This window comes from Dendrobates tinctorius, unplaced genomic scaffold (assembly GCF_039654945.1).
Source record: "Dendrobates tinctorius isolate UK_male_01 unplaced genomic scaffold, ASM3965494v1 ptg000032l, whole genome shotgun sequence".
NCBI classification, from domain to species: Eukaryota; Metazoa; Chordata; class Amphibia; order Anura; family Dendrobatidae; genus Dendrobates; species Dendrobates tinctorius.
The window spans coordinates 25,454,726-25,477,956 of record NW_027361700.1 but is presented as its reverse complement, the minus strand read 5'-3'; the positions used below and the strand labels follow the sequence as shown (position 1 = coordinate 25,477,956).

The following is a 23,231-nucleotide window of genomic DNA, read 5'->3' as shown; positions in this document are numbered from 1 at the left end:
AGCAGTGAGTATTCCGGCAGCTGCCCTTCGGCATGCAGGCAGCGTCAGACGGTCCTGCCATGTGCTGCTTACAAGCGTTGTACAGGTGATGGAATTATTATCAAGACATCAGAAACCGCAACAGATTCTCTCATATGTCCAATACTAGGGAAATCGTGAAAATATGATCTGTTGGGGGCTGTAAGGACTGAAGTTTGGGATACTCCACACTAAGGATAAACAGTGAAGGATCCAATTTATGACACCAAGTAGAGATCTTCAGCAACATGAGGCTCTGATACACAAAATATATAGAAAACTGTATAAACTTGCTGAAACTGTAACATTTTTGTAATTCTATGGGTTTATGCAAATTTTCAAAAACTAAATAAGTGTAACTGCAGAAAGGGCTTCATTTGCATCCTATGACCTTATCTGATGGAGGGTGATCTCAGGGTGTGTGCTGCTATAGTCTAGAAAAAGATAAGAGCACCAAGAGCCAAAGGTTATTGAGACAGTCATGTTGCACTGCAGCAAGAAAGAAGTCTATCAGCCATAGGACTGCTTGAAAATCAGCCTTCCCTGCAATGGCAGGACCGGGCTACAGGACTGTTCTGCTACTGATTTTTATACTGGAAGGCCTAGTAGTACCAGCACAGGCACAGTGGATAATATTTGGTGGCAACAGAGCCAAGGAAGCAACCACAACTGCACATAACATTCCAGAGGAAACAGGTACGAAATGGGAACATGAAAGCTGTACATATTACTAACTTCCAAGTTCCAGGGATCTCCATAGATGTGAACTTAAAGAATGAGATGTATGACTTTCCCATTATTAATTATGAGGTCCAGATTATGTTAACCATTTTTGTTCTGGGTACACCTGTTGCAACAAGTTCAACTATCATCCAAACATTTTTATCTGTAATTCTTTAGAAAACAGAGCTTTAGTTGACACAAAACATAAGTAAAAGGCTAAAAGGGGTTTTCTACTTTGATGATAGGCTGGTGTTGGGACTCGCCTCATTCAGCTGTAATCTGTTGGGTAACAGAACAGTAAATGACTGATTCCCTTGTAGCCCACATAGGAGAAATAGAGCATTACACAGTGCTCATTAAAGTTAATGGTCTGACTAAGCTATGCCCAGAGAGTCTACGTTCTACAAAGACAAACACTTTTTAGCTAATACTGCCTCATGCACAGATGCCTCACTGAGAGACCTCCTATTAACTCAGAATGGCCAACTATAGTAATATAGACCAGTTTTCGGGATCCAAAACATTGATATCTTCTAATTAATGGGGTTATTCTTAACCTTTAATGGACATAGAGAGATTAGAAAAAATATTCACCTCCTGGACTGGCGTTGCTCCCCCTCTTCAGTGCTGTGTACTTCCTTCTGCTCGGACAAAATGTGAATTCTTCAGTCAACTGCTTGGCTACAGCCTCTCCACTCGATGTTGATTGAAGAAAGTGGTGGGGCATACAGTGCTGAATATGATCCGCTCCATTCAGGGAGATGAGTTTCACCTCCCTGGGCTCATTAATAGGGGGTTGTCCACTAATTTGCGTATATGTGCCCATGATCAGGAAATAGCAGCCCTTTGGACGCAGTGTATTTTTGCAGCGACCAAAACGCTGTTGTCGTCATGCAGTTAAATCTGCATGGCATGTGTTCATTGAACAATGTGCATTTACCTCATCCAATACATTCTATTGCAGAAATTTATGTTACAAAGACGCTAGTCTCTGAAACAGAAATTGACATGCCACAGCTCATAAACGTACTCCCTAGGCGGGTTTATGCAGCGTCAAATAGAATCACAGTGGGCATGGGATTTCTCTAAATCCCATCCACTGTGCTTGTATCATAGAACACAATGTTTTAGAAGCAGCACAGGTGAACTGCATCCAAAATGCTGCTAATCAGGATCGTGGACAAGTACCCTTTAAGGTGCCTATACAGATTAACTAAATGTCAAATGAACCTGGCATTTTTCGGCAGAACCAAATTTAATTCTCAATGTGAAACGCTTCACCGATAGATGATCTGGGAGGGGGTGGAATGGCTATGTTCAATTACAACATCCAATTTCTTTGTTCCTGCAGAAATAAGGCACTATGTAAAAATACACATAGCGTGCATATACCCATTGAAAAAAACATGTATGTGTGGCCGAAGCTAATGTTCATAAGTATGAGGCAGTTGTTCAATCATATGTGTGGGGATCTACTGACTTTGGCATTTAAATTTAAGTGACAGATCTTTTTACTTTAACTGTTATACTTTTGCTTAAAATTTTTATAGACACAGATCCAGAGGACGAGGATGACTGGGAGGATGACATCGAAGTGACTTCTCAATTAGACAACTTTAATGGTGAAGAACTTCCTGAAGAAGTCAGAAAGACTACAACCATTAAACAAGAAACTTCAGCTTTGAAAAGAACTGAAGAATCACAGATATCTACAAGCAAGCGGGAGAATGAAGATGGGCAAGATGACCTCAAAATTTTTAAAGAGACAATACAGGACATCAACAATTCTGTAAATACAAAAGAGGAAGATGATGACACAAAAAGCTTCAGTCTTTCAACTAGATCTCCAGTCATAGATGAAGAAGATAAACCAGAACCTCCAGCTTTTTCCACAAATATATCTGACATGAATGGAAACGAGCAGCAAGAGCACCATGCTCAAACTGGAAACCCACCAGAAATAGAGGATGAAAAGCAGGCTACACATCTCACCGCTATAAGCCCATCAGAACTAGAGGCTGTGGAGCAGACTACACATCCCACCCCTACAAGCCAACGAGAGCTAGAGGCTGAGAAGCAGACTACATATATCGCCACTGAGAGAGAATCACCACCTTTTTTGCCATCTACTACAGATCATGTTGACAGCAAAACGATGAGGAAGGTAACACATTTTATTTCCCAAAGCTAAAGAAAGTGACATAAAACAAGTGTTGATTGAAACACGTTTCATTTTTCATTGTTTTGCTGAGATATGGGCATTTGAAGTTTAAGGCGCCCAGTATGTAAATTTTCCTTCAACCAATGGGGTGGTAACAGAGATTCTTCTCTGGGGTTATTTGTTTTTTCATCTCTATGACTCTCCCCAATCATAAAAAGGCAATCACACAGAGAAGAAAAAAAGCAAATGCCACAGAAAAGGTCAAAAACAGCCATTTTCAGCATGATCTGGTGAGACATGATGTGTCTCACCTGACACACTGAGAACTCCTTACTTTCGTCACTTCTTGTCATTACAGTGTCGGGATTGAAGGAGAGCTGCAGTATGTGAGCCGTGAAGATCATCGTGGGAGCAGCATTTGTCCCATAAAGTACTCTAGGCCTACTATTCTGGAGTAAAAAGAATGAAGATATGCCTCTATGATCTTCACTGCTCTTGCACTCCCATGCTGCAGCTCTCCATCTCATCCGGCACTGAAATTACAGAAAGTGATGGGAGTGATACACATCAAGTCTCACCAGATCACGCTGGAAATGCCTGTTTTTGATCTGCTGTGTGGACATTTGCTTTACATTCCTCTTTATGACACTATTTTCATTCCAAAGCCCATATCTTAGCAAAACAGTGGATAAAAAAAAACATTGCTTCAACCAATTTTTACTGATTTGTACAGTATTAAATAAACAACTTGTGAAAATTTTTTTCCTTGAAAGATACAGTTGTTCTCTGTAGAACTACAGGTGCATCTCACGAAATTAGAATATCATCAAAAAGTTAATTTATTTCAGTTCTTCAATACAAAAAGTGAAACTAATATATTAGATAGAGTGATTACAAACAGAGTAATGTATTTCAAGTGTTTATTTCTGTTAGTGTTGATGATTATGGCTTACGGCAAATGAAAACTCGAAAATCACTATCTCAGTAAATTAGAATACTTTATAACATCAGCTTGAAAAAAATATTTTAAAATCCGGAAATGTATGTTCAGTAAATGCACAGTACTTGGTCGGGGCTCCTTTGGCACCAATTACTGCATCAATGCGGCATGGCATGGAGGTGATCAGCCTGTGACACTGCTGAGGTGTTATGGAAGCCCAGGTTGCTTTAATAGCAGCCTTCAGCTCGTCTGTATTGTTGGGTCTGGTGTCTCTCATCTTCCTCTTGACAATATCCAATAGATTCTCTATGGGGTTATGGTCAGGTGAGTTTGCTGGCCAATTAAGCACAGTGATACTGTTGTTTTTAAACCAGGTATTGGTACTTTTGGCAATGAGGACAGGTGCCAAGTCCTGCTGGAGAATGAAATTTCCATCTCCAAAAAGCTTGTCAGCAGAGGGAAGCATGAAGTGCTCTAAAATTTCCTGGTAGACGGCTACGCTAACTTTGGTCTTGATAAAACACAGTGAACCTAAACCAGCAGATGACCTGGCTCCTGAAACCATCATTGTTTGTGGATACTTTACACTACACCTTGGAAATCAAGGTCCCAGGGTCTGGAGGTAGAGTGGAGAGGCCACAATCCAAGCTCCTTGAGGTCTAGAATGAAGTTTCCACAATCAGTGATTGTTTGGGAAGCTATATCATATTCTAGTATAGGTCCACTGTGTTTTATCAAATCCAAAGTCAGTGCAGCCATCTACCAGGAAATTTTAGAGCAGTTCATGCTTCCCTCTGCCGACAAGCTTTTTGGAGATGGAAATTTAATTCTCCAGCAGGACTTGGCGCCTGTCCACACTGCCAAAAGTACTAATACCTGGTTTAAAACAACAGTATCACTGTGCTTGATTGGCCAGCAAACTCACCTGACCTTAACCCAATAAAGAATCTATGGAGTATTGTCAAGAGGAAGATGAGAGACCCCAGACCCAACAATGCAGACAAACTGAAGGCTTCTATTAAAGCATCCTGGGCTTCCATAACGCCTCAGCAGTGCCACAGGCTGATCACCTCCATGCCACGCTGCAATGATGCAGTAATTGATGCCAAAGGAGCCCCGACCAAGTATTGATTGCATTTACTGAGCATACATTTCAGTAGGCCAACATTTAGGATTTTAAATTAATTTTTCAAGCTGGTGTTATAAAGTATTCTAATTTACTGAGATAATGACTTTTGGGTTTTCATTGGCTGTAAGCCATAATCATCAACATTAACAGAAATAAACACATGAAATAGATCGCTCTGCTTGTAATGGCTCTATATAATATATGAGTTTTACTTTTTGTATTGAAGAACTGAAATAAATTATCTTTTTGTTGATATTCTAATTTTGTGAAATGCACCTGTATATGACTCTGCATGTCTAATGAATAAACCCAGCCTTAATTGAGACATTTTTGTAGTCATACTAATCGCAGACATTATTACCAGAAATGAACAAGGAGCAAAGTCTTAAAGATAAGGCAGCAACCCACTCATTGTACATTATACTATAGTTTCACATTCCTTGTTATACAATTATTGTAGCACAATCCTGTGCATGTCATAGCAGGACACTGAACCTTCCTGCAATATGTCATTTGTGATACATTTTTTACAAAACTGGTTTCAAAGATGGAGAACACAATCATATTTGCATTTTGTTGGTAAATTCTAGGATGATTCTAAGGAATTAATGTCAATATTTTATTTTAAATGGTCACTGTTGCTTCAATCAGTGTAGTCTCATCTGAAAATAATGTCAAAGTATGTTATTACCCAATGTATCTTACATTGCAAAGACATTGCAATAGAATATAGAAGCTGTGGTCTTTGCTCCTGTTCTGCTCTCTGCAAAACTAAATATATGCATGAAAGAGAGATGGGCTTTCAAGTTCAGGACAGGCAAGCTATTAGACAATGGCATGAGGGATGCATGCTTAGAAGTGAGGGGAAGGAAGTTTTAGTACCTATTGTACTGGCAAAATACCAATTAAGAAAAACTACTTATTAGACAGGACATATCAGACTCATATATGCTCTGAAAGGAGTTTATACTCCTTGTGTGGGAATAGGCAGCAAGACCATATCATTACCCTGGCAAAATGACAAGTACATTTACATTTAATATTTTCTGCTTTTTATGTGCTTTGATTTAATTGAAAGGTATTTTGACCGGCATTATAAATACTCTTCCAATCTGATGATTCCTCTCAAAATTCCTCACTGGTCCTTTGTCTCTCATCTACCTTGTTCTGAAGTGTCAAAAGTGACAACTATATAGTAATGTCACATCACGTATTTACCTTGGAACGTTACATCTTTATAGTCGAAATCTCATTATGGCACATTTATAGCCATTGGATGAGATAGAAAATATAGATAAGAGAACCTGAACTGTAAAGTTTGAGGTTCGTACCGAACACCTAGTGTCTTATGCTGAACTCTGAACACAGACTTCTCCCCGAAATCTGTTTTGGTGTTTGTTTTGCAGCCCCCTAGCCCTTACTACAACCATTTTACAACACCAAAGTTCAGTCATCATTGACTTTTATAGTGTTCGTGTTCTGGTTAAAATTCTGGTAGAGGTCTGGTACCAGAACCGAACGTTGGACTAGTTTGATCGAACCAGATGAACCCGAGCTTCCAAGGGTCCCCTCCTCTCTAAAAAAAGACATGGCAGACTACAGAGTCTGCTAAACCCTTCTGAAGGTCTTTTGCAGTCAAGCAGTGGCTCAGATTTCTCTAGCAGTCCTACAAGCAGCTCTCACTGAAATTTTGCTTGATCTTCCAGACCTTATCTTGACCTCCACTGTTCCTGTTAACTGCCATTTCTTAATTAAAGTTTGAACTGAGGGAAGGGCAATTTGGAAATTCTTAGCTATCTTCTTATAGTCTTCTCCTGCTTTGTGGGCTTCCACCATTTTCATTTTCAGAGTGCTAGGCAGCTGTTTAGAAGAACCCATAGCTGCTGCTTTTTGGCACAAGGTTAGAGGAGGCTGGGTTTTTATACGTCTGGGAAATTTTCCTAACAATGGTGAACGAACAGGCTAATTAAGGTCTGAAACCTTGGTCAAAGTTATCTGAGCACAGGAATCTCCAATGGTGCCCAAACTTTTGCATGGGACCATTTTCCTATTTGCAATTTTTAAAATGCAAAAAATGACTCTAATATATATAATATATATATATATTATTTTGCCTAAAATACAAAGGAAATGTGTCATTTTTAACCCCTTTACCCCCAAGGATGGGTTGCATGTTAATAACCAGGCCAATTTTTTACAATTCTGACCATTGTCCCTTTATGAAGTAATAACTCTGGAATATTTTGATGGATCCTGATGATTCTGGCAATGTTTTCTCATGACATATTGTACTTCATGATAGTGGTAAAATTTATTTTATATGACTCGCATTTATTTGTGAAAAAAATGGAAATTTGGCAAAAATTTTGAAAATTTGCAATTTTCCAACTTTGAATTTTCATGACCTTAAAACAGAGAAATATGTCACACAAAGTAGTTAATAAATAACATTTCCCACATGTCTACCTTTCATCAGCACAGTTTTGGAACCAACATTTTTTTTTGTTAGGAAGTTATAAGGGTTAAAATTTGACCAGAATTTCTCATTTTTACAACACCTTTTTTTTAGGGACCACATGACATTTGAAGTCACTTTGAGGGGTCTATATGATAGCAAACATTCAAAAGTGACACCATTCTAAAAACTGCACCCCTGAAGGTGCTCAAAACCACATTCAAGAAGTTTATTAACCCTTTAGATGCTTCAAAGGAATTTTTGGAATGATTAAAAAAAATGAACATTTAACTTTTTCTACAAAAAATTTACTTCAGATCCAATTTGTTTTATTTTACCAAGGGTAACAAGAGAAATTGGACCCCAAAAGTTGTTGTACAATTTGTCCTGAGTACGCTGATACCCCATATATGCAGGTAAACCACTGTTTGGGCGCATGGCAGAGTGTTGTGAGTTCATTTTCCCCTTCACCATTGAGGTCTGATGAACTCCCTCTTCTGGTGAAGGAAGGTAGTGAGGCTGATTACAAAGCACCTGAGCAAAATGATGATGACTGGGTGACTGGAGTTACTGACTGGATATAAGGCAGCCGACGCCCTTCTGCCTTGCTGGTGATTTCTCTGGGGAATTCTTGGAGACCAGTCTGATTCCTGCTCTGTTGTGAGTTCATTTTCCCCTTCACTACTGAGGCCCGAGGAACTCCCTCTTCTGGTGAAGAAAGGTAGTGAGCCTGATTGTCAAACACCTGGGGCTGATGATGATGACTGGCTGAGTGGAGTTAATGACTGGATATAAGGCTGCCGACGCCCTTCTGGCCTGCGGGTGATTTCTCTGTGGACTTCTAGGAAATCAGTCTGATTCCTACTCATCTAAAGCTAAGATTTCTGCTTTGCCTTTTTGCATTAGTGTTTTGTTTTCCTTGCTTTTCTGGATTCTGCCATTCCCTGCTGGGGTTAGCTGAATCTCCTTTTGCCTGTTGCTCTGTCTTCAGAATATTCCTGAGTAGAGTTGAGCGAAATGGGTCGAAAAAATTCAAAAGTCGCCGACTTTTGGCAAAGTCGGGTTTCATGAAACGAAACCCGACCCTAGGATGAGGTCGGCCACGAGGTCGGCGACTTACGCGCCAAAGTCGCGTTTCAAAAGTTTGTTTTGCGCTCTTTTTCAGCCAATCAGGATCCACGGACACTGTGGGCAACGTGATGACCTAGGCACGGGTCACCACCATCTTTCAGAAGGGCATGCAAGTGATTGGCTTGCTTTGGTGGGCGTCACAGGGGGTATAAAAGGGTGTGCACGCCGACCGCCATCTTACTTCTGCCGATCTTAGTATAGGGAGAGGTTGCTGCTGATTCTGTAGGGAGAGCGTTAGGCAGGGAAGAAGACAAAAAAACTGCTTCTGCTGCTAGCGATTTGGCCTGCACAACACACAAGTCACTGTGTGTGCAGTGCAAGGGGAGGCTATATTGTGGTGTATCAGTGGTGTTGGTTGTTGGGCTGCCTTTTAAGGCTTCCTGACACGCTGGCATTGCTGTTTACCCACTGCTCCGCAAACTGCTTTTTTAAAAGCAATCCAATCTCCCTTATCCTCTAGTCACTTTTGTCACAGCTGTGCCATCGAGCCTGTCACATAGCGCTCAGATATCAATGGGCCTCACACAATCCACAAGAGTCCAGTGTCCAAAAGTGTGCGCAGAGATTCAAAATCTCCATTATCCTCTCGTCACTTTGGCCACAGGCAGCTGTGCCATCGAGCGTGTCACATAGTGCTCAGATATCAGTGGGCCTCACACAATCCACAAGTGTCCAGTGTCCAAAAGTGTGCGCAGAGATTCAAAATCTCCATTATCCTCTCGTCACTTTGGTCACAGGCAGCTGTGCCATCGAGCGTGTCACATAGCGCTCAGATATCAGTGGGCCTCACACAATCCACAAGTGTCCAGTGTCCAAAAGTGTGCGCAGAGATTCAAAATCTCCATTATCCTCTCGTCACTTTGGTCACAGGCAGCTGTGCCATCGAGCATGTCACATAGCGCTCAGATATCAGTGGGCCTCACACAATCCACAAGTGTCCAGTGTCCAAAAGTGTGCGCAGAGATTCAAAATCTCCATTATCCTCTCGTCACTTTGGTCACAGGCAGCTGTGCCATCGAGCGTGTCACATAGCGCTCAGATATCAGTGGGCCTCACACAATCCACAAGTGTCCAGTGTCCAAAAGTGTGCGCAGAGATTCAAAATCTCCATTATCCTCTCGTCACTTTGGTCACAGGCAGCTGTGCCATCGAGCCTGTCACATAGCGCTCAGATATCAGTGGGCCTCACACAATCCACAAGTGTCCAGTGTCCAAAAGTGTGCGCAGAGATTCAAAATCTCCATTATCCTCTCGTCACTTTGGTCACAGCTGTGCCATCGAGCCTGTCACATAGCGCTCAGATATCAGTGGGCCTCACACAATCCACAAGTGTCCAGTGTCCAAAAGTGTGCGCAGAGATTCAAAATCTCCATTATCCTCTCGTCACTTTGGTCACAGGCAGCTGTGCCATCGAGCGTGTCACATAGCGCTCAGATATCAGTGGGCCTCACACAATCCACAAGTGTCCAGTGTCCAAAAGTGTGCGCAGAGATTCAAAATCTCCATTATCCTCTCGTCACTTTGGTCACAGCTGTGCCATCGAGCCTGTCACATAGCGCTCAGATATCAGTGGGCCTCACACAATCCACAAGTGTCCAGTGTCCAAAAGTGTGCGCAGAGATTCAAAATCTCCATTATCCTCTCGTCACTTTTGTCACAGGCAGCTGTGCCATCGAGCCTGTCACATAGCGCTCAGATATCAGTGGGCCTCACACAATCCACAAGTGTCCAGTGTCCAAAAGTGTGCGCAGAGATTCAAAATCTCCATTATCCTCTCGTCACTTTGGTCACAGCTGTGCCATCGAGCCTGTCACATAGCGCTCAGATATCAGTGGGCCTCACACAATCCACAAGTGTCCAGTGTCCAAAAGTGTGCGCAGAGATTCAAAATCTCCATTATCCTCTCGTCACTTTGGTCACAGGCAGCTGTGCCATCGAGCGTGTCACATAGTGCTCAGATATCAGTGGGCCTCACACAATCCACAAGTGTCCAGTGTCCAAAAGTGTGCGCAGAGATTCAAAATCTCCATTATCCTCTCGTCACTTTGGTCACAGGCAGCTGTGCCATCGAGCGTGTCACATAGCGCTCAGATATCAGTGGGCCTCACACAATCCACAAGTGTCCAGTGTCCAAAAGTGTGCGCAGAGATTCAAAATCTCCATTATCCTCTCGTCACTTTGGTCACAGGCAGCTGTGCCATCGAGCGTGTCACATAGCGCTCAGATATCAGTGGGCCTCACACAATCCACAAGTGTCCAGTGTCCAAAAGTGTGCGCAGAGATTCAAAATCTCCATTATCCTCTCGTCACTTTGGTCACAGGCAGCTGTGCCATCGAGCGTGTCACATAGCGCTCAGATATCAGTGGGCCTCACACAATCCACAAGTGTCCAGTGTCCAAAAGTGTGCGCAGAGATTCAAAATCTCCATTATCCTCTCGTCACTTTGGTCACAGGCAGCTGTGCCATCGAGCGTGTCACATAGCGCTCAGATATCAGTGGGCCTCACACAATCCACAAGTGTCCAGTGTCCAAAAGTGTGCGCAGAGATTCAAAATCTCCATTATCCTCTCGTCACTTTGGTCACAGGCAGCTGTGCCATCGAGCGTGTCACATAGCGCTCAGATATCAGTGGGCTTCACACAATCCACAAGTGTCCAGTGTCCAAAAGTGTGCGCAGAGATTCAAAATCTCCATTATCCTCTCGTCACTTTGGTCACAGGCAGCTGTGCCATCGAGCCTGTCACATAGCGCTCAGATATCAGTGGGCCTCACACAATCCACAAGTGTCCAGTGTCCAAAAGTGTGCGCAGAGATTCAAAATCTCCATTATCCTCTCGTCACTTTGGTCACAGGCAGCTGTGCCATCGAGCCTGTCACATAGCGCTCAGATATCAGTGGGCCTCACACAATCCAAAAGTGTCCACTGTCCACAAGTGTGTGCAGAAATTCTAAATCTTCCCTGTCCTATAGACACCTTGTACCTTGTTTTACATTACTATATAGTTTGTTGGATTTCGTCTACATTTCTACCAAAAATGAGGAAGGCTGGTGGAAGAGGCCGTGGAATTGGGTGGGGGTTGGCAGCTGGTAATGATGGTGTTGGTGGTGGATCTGATGGTAGTGGCAAGAGCAAAATAGGACCGAATGCAGGAGGTGCTGACCCTGCGTCATCGTCTGGCTACATAAGGCCTCGAACGCTTAGTTTTCTAGGAGTTGGCAAACCGCTTTTAAAGGCAGAGCATCAGGAAAAAGTTTTGCCTTACATTGCTGACTGAGCCTCCAGCTCTATCGCCTCCTCTTCTTCAGTTGTAAAAAGTAAAAGCACTGAGTCGTCATTGGAGGCTCATGTTCATGAACCACACCTTTCCTTGTGTCCTTCACCCCAACCAAGATTGAAGGATGACGCAGGCCATACTACTGATTACTCCATGGAGCTGTTTTCACATACCATGCCTGGATTATCAAGTGAAATGGTGAATTACCCAGGCCAAGATGAATCTGACATGGAGTGCACTGATGCACAGCCGCTGATGGATGATTCTGCTGGTACATTCACTCAGAGCACTACATTGTCCTCGCAGTGTACAGAGCCAGATTTTGACCCTGATGAGACTCAGGTGACCCTTCCCGCACACTATACCACCATACACGGTGACACAGAGAAAGGTGCACATGACATAGAAGAGGAGGTGATGGATGACCCAGTTGTTGACCCAGATTGGCATCCATTGGGGGAAGAGGGTGCTGCTTCCAATAGCTCAGATGAGGAGCATCCACAGCAGACATCGACATCGCAACAGCTGTTATCTGGCAGGACCGGAACACTCCAAAGACAGGTTCCAAACATCAAAAGAGTTGCTGGACAGCTTGTCCAGAGGGTCAAAAGATCACAGCGTGCTAGGCCGCAAAATGTCTGCCAAAGTAGGAAGAGTGCAGTGTGGCACTTTTTTGAACAAAATCCTCATGATCAGGCCAAGGTTATCTGTAAGAAGTGCGCAAAGACCTTTAGCCGAGGGAAAAATCTGAAAAATTTGAATACCAGTTGCATGCTTAGACATTTAACCAGCATGCACTTGCAAGCGTGGACACAACACCAAACCTCAAGTGCCACATGTGCAACTGATCACAACGAAGGTAGTCAGCAACGCTACATTGTTTCCCCCACTGTAAGCCCACCGGTTAGCACAGCAGCATATGTTGAGGTGTCGTTGCAAGACCACAGCAGTCAGGGAATCCCACTGTTATATCAACGAAAGACTGATTCTAGGCCATCAGAAAGAACACCAACTCCATCACCATCATCAACCCTCTCTCAGTCCGCCCTGTCCACCGCTACTTCCACCATATGCAGCTCTCAAGTCCAGCTCACCCTCCCAGACACTATGAGTAGGTCAAGAAAGTACTCAGTCTCTCATCCGCATACACTGGGTTTGAACGCCCACATTGCCAAACTAATCTCGTTTGAGATGATGCCCTTTCGGTTGGTGGAAAGCACAGCTTTCCGCGAACTCATGGCCTATGCAGTACCACGCTATGACCTACCCAGTCGCCACTTCTTCTCTCGCAAAGCCATCCCAGCCCTCCACCATCATGTGAAAGACCGCATTGTCCATGCACTCAAGCAGTCAGTGAGCGGAAAGGTGCACCTCACAACTGATGCATGGTCCAGTCGGCATGGCCAGGGCCGTTACGTGTCCATCACTGCGCACTGGGTTAATGTGGTGGATGCAGGGTCCACAGGGGACAGCGGTGGTGGGACAGTGCTGCCTAGCCCACGGTATAGGAAACAGTTGGCTGTAGGCGTTCGACCCTCCTCCTCTTCCTCCTCCTCCTCCTCCTGAAGCGAAAGCTCGTCCACAGAGCGCAGTCGTACGAGCACTCCATCTGCAGCTGCCACTGTTGCACACGATGTGTCCCCCTGTCGAGCAGCTAGTGGAAAGCGTCAGCAGGCTGTGTTGCAGATGATGTGTTTGGGCGACAGACACACCGCCGAGGTGCTGGCCGAGTACTTGAAGCGACAAACTGAGTCATGGCTGGGCAGTGTACATCTTGAGGCAGGCAAGGTAGTTAGTGATAACGGCCATAATTTTGTGGCAGCCATAGCCCTTTCAAAACTCAGCCACATACCTTGCTTGGCTCACACCTTGAACCTGGTGGTGCAGTGCTTCCTCAAAAATTATCCGGAGTTAACAGCCCTTCTCCAGAAGGTGCGAAGACTGTGCGCGCACATCCGCCGGTCGCCTGTACACTCCGTTCGTATGCAGAAGCTACAGCGATTGCTCCACCTTCCCAACCACCGCCTCATTATCGACATTGCAACAAGGTGGAACTCCACCCTGCACATGGTGGAGTGGCTGTGCGAGCAGAGGCAGGCCATAATGCATTTGTGGGAGGATACACGGCCAGGCACTTTGAGAGCAGACATGGAGTTGACAGGCGTGCAGTGGTTGAAGCTGAAAGACCTTTGTAAAGTCCTTCAGTGTTTTGAGGAATGCACACGGCTGGTAAGCGCAGACGACGCCATCCTAAGCATGGGCATCCCACTTATGCATCTGCTCATGCAAACTTTGACGCACCTTAAGGAGCAGGCGTCTGCAGCCAATGTTGATGAGGATGAAGAGGAGGAGGGAATCCTTGATGACATTCAGCCATTGTCTGCTCAGGGACCTCTCCTGGACGAGGTGGAGGAAGAAGAGGAGTAGGAGGAGGATGATGGGGATGATTACTTAGGGGAGGAGGATGCATCTCGTGGGGCAAGTGAAAATGTTGGCGTGGCAAGGTCTGGTACAGGGTTTGTGCGTGACTGGAGGGATGTGGATTTGCCAGAAAGTGCTCCTCCACCCAGCACTCGCAGTGCATCATTGACACCGGGAACATTGGCCCACATGTCAGATTATGCCTTGCGGATCCTAAAAAGGGACCCCCGCATTGCCAAAATGATGAACGATGACGACTACTGGTTGGCCAGCATCCTGGATCCACGCTATAAAGGCAAATTACAAAACATCATGCCACAGGAGAACCTTGACCTAATATTGGCTAATAAACAAGCAACTCTGGTAAATCGGTTGCTTGAGGCATTCCCAGCACACAGCAGCGGTGATGGTTCTCACACGAGCCGTACGGGCCGGGGGCAGCTTGGCAGAGGTGTTCGTGGTGCACACAGCAGAAGTGGCGTTGGAGACAGGGGTTTCATGACAATGTTGTGGACTGATTTTTCAAATACCGCTCACACAACTGGTAATACTGCATCGATGGAAAGTGACAGGAGACAGCAGTTGTCAACTATGGTTACAAACTACTTTTCCTCCCATATCGATGTTCTCCCACACAGGTCATTCCCCTTTGACTATTGGGCCGCTAAACTGGACACCTGGCCTGAATTCGCCCAGTATGCCTTACAGGAGCTCGCTTGCCCAGCTGCAAGTGTGCTATCGGAAAGAGTCTTCAGTGCAGCTGGATCAATCCTGACAGAAAAAAGGACCCGTCTGTCAACCCAAAATGTGGATGATCTAACCTTCATTAAAATGAACCACGCATGGGTTTCCAAGGATTTTGTCCCACCTTCCCCTGATGACACATAGGGTGACAGAAAAATGGCTTGCTTTGGTCCACCTCTTCCTGGTACTTCACCTATTTCGCCTTTTGCATCAGCTGAATGTCCAACATCAACATATGCCACTTTCTAAAACTCCCTAACTGTGCTGCCTCCCCCCAATGGCCGGGGTCACCACCTACCGCACGACACCGTGCGAGTGCCGTTGCCCTGGACAGGTGGGTAGGCCGACTCTTGGGCGCGGGCACTGGCACAGGGTCCCTCATAGTGCAATCAAGTGTCTCTGACGGTGGTGGTGCACACCCGCCGTCAGACACACCGCTGTACTATGAGGGGCCCAGTGCCAGTACCGACGCCCACGAGTGGGCCCCCCTTGCTTGGGCAGGGCCCCAGCATTTGCAATCTTTACCTCTCCCTGCTCCTCCGCTGTGTAATCTGGGCCGTCAAATCCATACTGTGCCTGACACCGTCTGAGCCTGCCTCCTGAGACATATATTTTGAATGTGTACGCTATCCATACATGTTATCCGGGGATACGGTACCCTTTCTAACCTTTGTGCAATCACGTGCAATCCATACTGTGCCTGACACCGTCTGAGCCTGCCTCCTGAGACATATATTTTGAATGTGTACGCTATCCATACATGTTATCCAGGGATACGGTACCCTTTCTAACCTTTGTGCAATCACGTGCAATCCATACTGGGCCTGACACCATCTGAGCCTGCCTCCTGAGACATATATTTTGAATGTGTACGCTATCCATACATGTTATCCAGGGATACGGTACCCTTTCTAACCTTTGTGCAATCACGTGCAATCCATACTGGGCGTGAGAACGGCTGGCGAGCTGTTAAGCAAGCTACAGCACCTGTCCAGACAAGTACAGGGATTCCCTAGCGAGGAGACTTATTTGATTGTTTTCAATGTTGGGACAGCAATTTATGGGGAGCACTATACTCTGGAGAATGATAGATGGGGCCCACCATACACTGGAACATTCCAAAGGTGGACATCAGACACTGGAGCAGCATTTACAGGGCCCATTATACACTAGAGCATTAGAAATGAGGCCCATTATGTTTGGAGCATTATTTGGGCCCATAAGACAGTGGAGCTTCATCCATGGGGACCAACAAATACTGTAGCATTATGTGGAGCTCATCATATACTGTTTCAAACATTATATGGGACCAATGATTCTGTATGGAGAAATAGATGGGCCTCGTCATGAGATGTAAAAAGTGAGGTATTTTTCATTGTACTATACCGCTATTTATCTGCCGTATCGGAGCATGATGAGTTGTGGTATGTGTTAAAGGGGCGCTCTTTCGCCCAGGGCACATGAAAACCTGCAGCCAGCCCTCCCCCCCCCCCACAACTTTAGCCAAATAACCCCCATTTTTCAGTGCGTAACTTGTATTATGAAGTCAATTAAGGTTGACAAGCTTAAGTAAGAAGAATTGATGCTTTTGGCATTCAAATGGGCACTGTAGGTGTGTTTCCTGTCCTCCTCTCACTGCCGACTTTTATTCCCCATTGACTTACATTGGGTTTCGTGTTTCGGGACGTCCCCGACTTTTCCCTATAATCGGACGATCTTGCTCGACCCGACTTTTGGAAAAGTCGGGTTTCACGAAACGAAACGCGACCCTAAAAAACCAAAAGTCGCTCAACTCTATTCCTGAGTACTGACATAGCTTTTTTGAAGCCTAGCGTCTTCAGGGCCTTTTTTACTGTCAGTTTGTTGGCTCTTATCTTCATAGGGTTTTTCACGGATTGCAGACAGCAGCCTTCCTGTCCTTTCCTATCTAAGCTAGCGTGGGCCCCATTTTTGCTCAGTCTATCTTTCTGTCTGTGTTTTGTTCTTTCTTCTTGCTTCACCGTCATTATATGTGGGGGGCTGCCTTTTACTTTGGGGTCTGCTCTGGGGCAGTTTAGATTTCCCTTTCTGTCTTTAGGCTATGTAGTCCTCCGGCTGTGATCGAGGGGCCAAGGGCATCGTAGGAGCACCCCACGGCTACTGCTAGTTGTGTTGATAGGTTCAGGGGTCTGCAATCCGATAGCTGCCAACTTCTCTGGTTTTCTGGACTTAGCTAGCATTACTATTTTTGCCTCCTACGGTGACTCAATCATAACACTGCTCCTCAAAAGCTAAGTTTTTCTGCTCTGCTTTTTGCATTTGTATTTTGGTTTTGTTTTGCCTTATTTTTCTGATTTCTGCCTATCCCTGCTGGGTGAGCAGAATTCCTTTTTGCTCTGTCTTCAGAATATACCTGAGTACTGATATAGTCTTTTTGAAGCCTAGCGTCTTCAGGGCTTTTTTCCCTATCAGTCTGTTGGCTCTTGTTTTTGAGAGGGTTTTTGGCGGATTGCAGACATCAGCTTTTCTATCCTGTCCTATATAGTTAGCTTGGGCCCCATCATTTGCTCAGCCTATTTTTCTATCTGTGTGAGTGTTTTTTAATCTTGCTTCACCGTCATTATATGTTGGAGGCTGCCTATTGCTTTGGGGTCTGCTCTGGGGCAGTTTAGATTTCCCTTTCTGTCTTTAGGCTATATAGTTCTCAGGCTGTGATCGAGGCGTCTAGGGCACCGTAGGAACCCCCCATGGCTACTGCTAGTTGTTGTTGTTAGGTTCAGGGGTCTGCAATCCGATAGCTGCCAGCTTCTCTGGTTTCCTGGACTTAGCTAGTATTTCTGTTTTTGCCTCCTACGGTGACTCATTCATAACAGAATCACCCGCCCTAACGCAGATCCTAGGGTACTCAATAGCAGGAAAGAATTGTAAAAAAAAAAGGGTGCATATTTTTTCCTCTATATCTCTGAGGCCGTAGGGGGAATTTTTTTTCTCTCAATGGAGATAAAGCAATTGTCTGATCGTGTGGAGCAGCTCGCTGCGGAAGTGCGGGGAATTTCCGCCTACCTTGCTCATTCACATGCTGCTGAACCAAAGATCCCTACTCCTGATGTGTTTTTTGGGGATCGGTCTAAATTTTTGAATTTCAAAAATAATTGTAAATTATTTTTTGCCTTGAAGCCTGGCTCGTCGGGGAGCTCCGCGCAGCAGGTTAAAATTGTCATCTCTTTGCTGCATGGCGATCCCCAGGATTGGGCATTTTCTTTGAAACCAGATGATCCTATTCTGACTAATTTGAACGCATTTTTTCAAGCCTTGGGGTTGTTGTATGACAAACCTAATGCTATTGATCAGGCTGAAAAGACCCTGTTGGCATTGAGCCAGGGTCGAGATTCTGCAGAATTGTACTGTCAAAAATTCCAAAAGTGGGCGGTCCTTACTACCTGGAATGATAATGCCTTGGCAGCTCTCTTTCGGAAGGGTTTGTCAGAAGCCGTAAAAGATACTATGGTGGGATTTCCTGTTCCCTCTGGTCTTGACGATTCTATGTCATTAGCCATTCAGGTTGATCGGCGTTTACGTGAACGCAGGACTGCACGAGAGGTGTTGCCACCTGTTGAACAAGTGTCTGAACCTATGCAATGTGATAGAGTTCAGAAGGCGTAATAAGCTGTGTTTTTTTGTGGAGATGCCTCGCATATTATTTCTGTCTGTCCTAAACGAGAGAAACCTTTTGCACACACGTTTTCTGTGGGTGGTGTTCAACCTAAGTTTCTTCTGGCAATTACTCTGATCTGCTCCCTGTCCACATTTTCCGCCAAGGCTTTTGTGGATTCGGGAGCAGCCCTGAACCTAATGGACTTGGATTTTGCTAAACGTTGTGGATTTCCGATGACACCTCTGCGGACGCCTATCCCTTTGAGGGGGATTGATGCTACTCCTTTGGCGAAAAATAAACCTCAGTTTTGGACCCAGGTGGTAATGCGGGTCGCCCCAGACCATCAGGAAAGTTGCAGATTTTTGGTGTTGCATAATTTGCATGATACCATTGTTCTGGGGTTTCCCTGGTTGCAAATTCATAATCCAGTTTTGGATTGGAAATCTGTGTCTGTGGTGAGTTGGGGTTGTCGGTGTGCCCTTAGTGAGGCTCCGGTGTTTTCCACCTCTCCTCAGTCGCATGATGTTCCTGACTATTTGGCAGACTTTTATGATGCATTTAATGAGAATGAGTCTGCGTCTTTGCCTCCTCATAGGAGTTATGACTGTGCAATTGAACTGAGCCCGGGGTGTAAATTTCCCAAGGGTCGGCTCTTCAATTTATCTGTACCCGAGCACGAGGCTATGCGATCCTATATTAAGGAGTCGTTGGAGAAGGGTCATATATTAGACCATCCTCTTCACCCTTAGGTGCCGTTTTTTTTTTCGTGGCCAAAAAGGATGGTTCAATAAGGCCTTGTATTGATTATCGTGCCCTCAACAAAATTACTATTAAATATCAGTATCCGTTACCCCTGATTTCGGATCTATTCTCCAGAGTTAAAGGTGCTTGCTGGTTTACCAAGCTTGACCTCAGGGGGGCGTATAATCTTATCCGCTTTAAGCATGGGGATGAATGGAAGACGGCGTTTAATACTCCGGAGGGACATTTTGAGTACTTGGTGATGCCTTTTGGGCTCACTAATGCCCCTTCTGTCTTCCAGTGCTTCATGAACGACATTTTCCTAGACTTTGTGGATAAATTTTTGATCATCTATCTGGATGATATTTTGATCTTCTCCAAGGATTGGGATTCTCATGTGGAACATGTTCGGACTGTGTTCCGGATCTTGAGGGAGAATTCCCTGTATGTCAAAGGATCGAAATGCCTTTTTGGGGTACAGAGGATTTCATTTTTGGGATTTATTTTGTCTCCGTCAACTATTGAAATGGACCCAGCCAAGGTACAGGCCATTTATGATTGGGTTCAGCCCACTTCTTTGAAGGCCCTCCAGAAGTTTTTGGGTTTTGCTAATTTTTATCGGAAATTTATAGCAAAATTTTCTAGTATTGCCAAGCCATTGACTGATCTGACTAAGAAGGGTGCTGATGTGTTGAATTGGTCTCCGGAGGCTGTTTCTTCCTTTCAGGAGCTGAAGCAAAGATTCACTTCTGCCCCGGTTTTGTGGCAACCTGATGTCTCACTCCCGTTCCAGGTAGAGGTGGACGCTTCTGAGATTGGTGCAGGAGCTGTTTTGTCCCAAAAGGATCCTGTAACATCTAAAATGAATCCCTGTGCTTTCTTTTCTCGAAAGTTCTCTCCATCTGAACGTAACTATGATGTGGGGAATCGGGAACTGTTAGCCATGAAATGGGCATTTGAGGAGTGGAGACATTGGTTGGAGGGAGCTAAACACCAAGTTGTGGTCCTCACTGACCACAAGAATTTGATTTACCTGGATTCGGCCAAACGCTTGAACCCTAGACAGGCTAGGTGGTCCTTGTTTTTTACACGTTTTGATTTTGTGGTCTCTTTTCTTCCTGGCACTAAGAATGTCAAGGCAGACGCCCTCTCTAGGAGCTTCTTTGCTGATTCTCCTGTGGTGACCAAGCCTGCTACCATCTTAGGCGAAGGGGTAGTTCTTTCTGCCATCTCGCCCGATTTGAGACGTGCTCTGGAAGAGTTCCAGGAGGACAAACCTGAGCGTTGTCCCAGTGGAAAGTTGTATGTTCCTGACCAGTGGAAGAAGAGAGTGATGTCTGAAGTTCATTGCTCTGCATTGGCTGGTCATCCAGGTATCTTTGGTACTAGAGATCTGGTGAGTCGGTCTTTTTGGTGGCCCGCCTTGTCTCGTGATGTCAGGAATTTTGTGCAGTCCTGTGGGACTTGCTCCCGGTCTAAACCTTGTTCTCGCTCTAGTGGGTTGTTGATGCCTTTGCCGGTACCCAGGAGGCCATGGACCCATATTTCAATGGATTTCATCTCTCATATGCCTGTCTCTCAGAGAATGACTGTTATTTGGGTGATTTGTGATAGGTTCTCTAAGATGGTTCATCTTGTACCACTCCCTAAGTTGCCATCTTCCTCTGAGTTGGTGCCCCTGTTTTTGCAACAGGTGGTTCGCTTGCACGGGATTCCTGAGAACATTGTATCTGACAGAGAAGTTCAGTTTGTGTCTAGATTTTGGAGGACTTTCTGCTCCAAGCTGGGAATTCAATTGTCCTTCTCCTCTGCTTTTCACCCTCAGACCAATGGGCAGACGGAGAGAACAAACCAGACTTTGGAGTTGTACTTGAGATGTTTTATTTCCGCTGATCAGGATGATTGGGTTTCATTTTTGCCCTTGGCCGAATTTGCTTTAAATAATAGAGCTAGTTCTGCCACTTTGATGTCACCTTTTTTTTTGTAACTTTGGGTTTCATCCTCGATTTTCTTCAGGGCAGGTGGAGCCTTCTGCCTGCCCAGGTGTTGACACTGTGGTGGAGAGAATGCACCAGATCTGGGACCAAGTGGTGGATAAGTTATCTCTCTCCCAGGAAAAGGCCCAGCGGTTTTCCAACCGACATAGGACCATTAGTCCCCAGTTTAAGGTTGGTGATATGGTTTAGTTATCATCAAAAAATATTGCTATGAAGGTGGCTTCTCCTAAGCTTAAGCCTAGATTTATTGGACCTTACAAGATTTTGGAGATTATTAATCCGGTCTCTTTTCGTTTGGCTCTATCTGTCACATTTAAAATTCATAATGTGTTTCATAAGTCCTTGTTGTAGAGGTTTGTTGAACCAGTTGTTCCTGGGGTGGCACCTCCGGACCCTGTATTAGTTGAAGGTAACATGGAATATGAGGTAGAGAAGATACTGGATTCCCGTCTGGCTAGACGGAGACTCCAGTATTTGGTTAAGTGGAAGGGTTATGGTCAGGAGGATAATTCCTGGGTCTCTGCCTCTGATATTCATGCCAAAAGATTGGTGCGTGCCTTTCATCGGGCTCACCCTGATCACCCTGGTGGCGTGGATGAGGGTTCGGTGACCCCTCCTCAAGGGGGAGGTACTGTTGTGAGTTCATTTTCCCCTTCACCATTGAGGTCTGATGAACTCCCTCTTCTGGTGAAGGAAGGTAGTGAGGCTGATTACAAAGCACCTGAGCAGAATGATGATGACTGGGTGACTGGAGTTACTGACTGGATATAAGGCAGCCGAAAGCCCTTCTGCCTTGCGGGTGATTTCTCTGGGGAATTCTTGGAGACCAGTCTGATTCCTGCTCCTCAAAAGCTAAGTTTTTCTGCTCTGCTTTTTGCATTTGTATTTTGGTTTTGTTTTGCCTTGTTTTTCTGATTTCTGCCTTTCCCTGCTGGGTGAGCTGAATTCCTTTTTGCTCTGTCTTCAGAATATACCTGAGTACTGATATAGTCTTTTTTTTCCCTATCAGTCTGTTGGCTCTTGTTTTTTAGAGGGTTTTGGCGGATTGCAGACAGCAGCTTTTCTATCCTGTCCTATATAGTTAGCTTGGGCCCCATCATTTGCTCAGCTTATCTTTCTATCTGTATGAGTGTTTTTTCATCTTGCTTCACCGTCATTATATGTTGGGGGCTGCCTATTGCTTTGGGGTTTGCTCTGGGGCAGTTTAGATTTCCCTTTCTGTCTTTAGGCTATGTAGTTCTCCGGCTGTGATAGAGGGGTCTAGAGCACCGTAGGAACCCCCCACTGCTACTTCAAGTTGTTGTTGTTAGGTTCAGGGGTCTGCAATCCGATAGCTGCCAACTTCTCTGGTTTTCTGGACTTAGCTAGTATTTCTGTTTTTGCCTCCTACGGTGACTCATTCATAACAGCAGAGCTTGGAAGGGAAGGAGCGCCGTTTGACTTTTCAATGCAAAATTGGCTGGAATTGAGATCGGACGCCATGTCGCATTTGGAGAGCCCCTGATGTGCCTAAACAGTGGAAACCCCCCACAAGTGACACAATTTTGAAAAGTAGACCCCCTAACGAACTTATCTAGATGTGTGGTAAGCAAAGTGCTTCACAGAAGTTTATAATGTAGAGCCGTAAAAATCTTTTTTTTTTTCACAAAAATGATTTTTTCACCCCCAATTTTTTTATTTTTCCAAGGGTAACAGGAGAAATTGAACCCCAAAAGATGTTGTGCAATTTGTCCTGAGTATGCTGATACCCCATATGTGGGAGTAAACCACTGTTTGGTCACATGGCAGATCTCAGAAGGGAAGGAGCACCGTTTGACTTTTTCAACACAGAATTGTCTGGAATTGAGATCAGACACATGTC

General features: G+C 44.9%; 1 protein-coding gene across 1 annotated transcript in view; it reads left to right on the top strand.

Moving 5' to 3' along the window:
• Positions 1-483: 483 nt before the first annotated feature.
• The window catches only part of LOC141086506 (uncharacterized), an 82,321-nt gene continuing 59,573 nt past the window's right edge, over positions 484-23,231 (top strand). The window contains exons 1-2 of the mRNA XM_073572625.1: positions 484-714; positions 2,292-2,905. Coding sequence (XP_073428726.1) covers positions 567-714; positions 2,292-2,905 — 762 coding nt within the window. The 5' untranslated portion in view covers positions 484-566. The remainder of the gene's footprint in view (positions 715-2,291; positions 2,906-23,231) is intronic.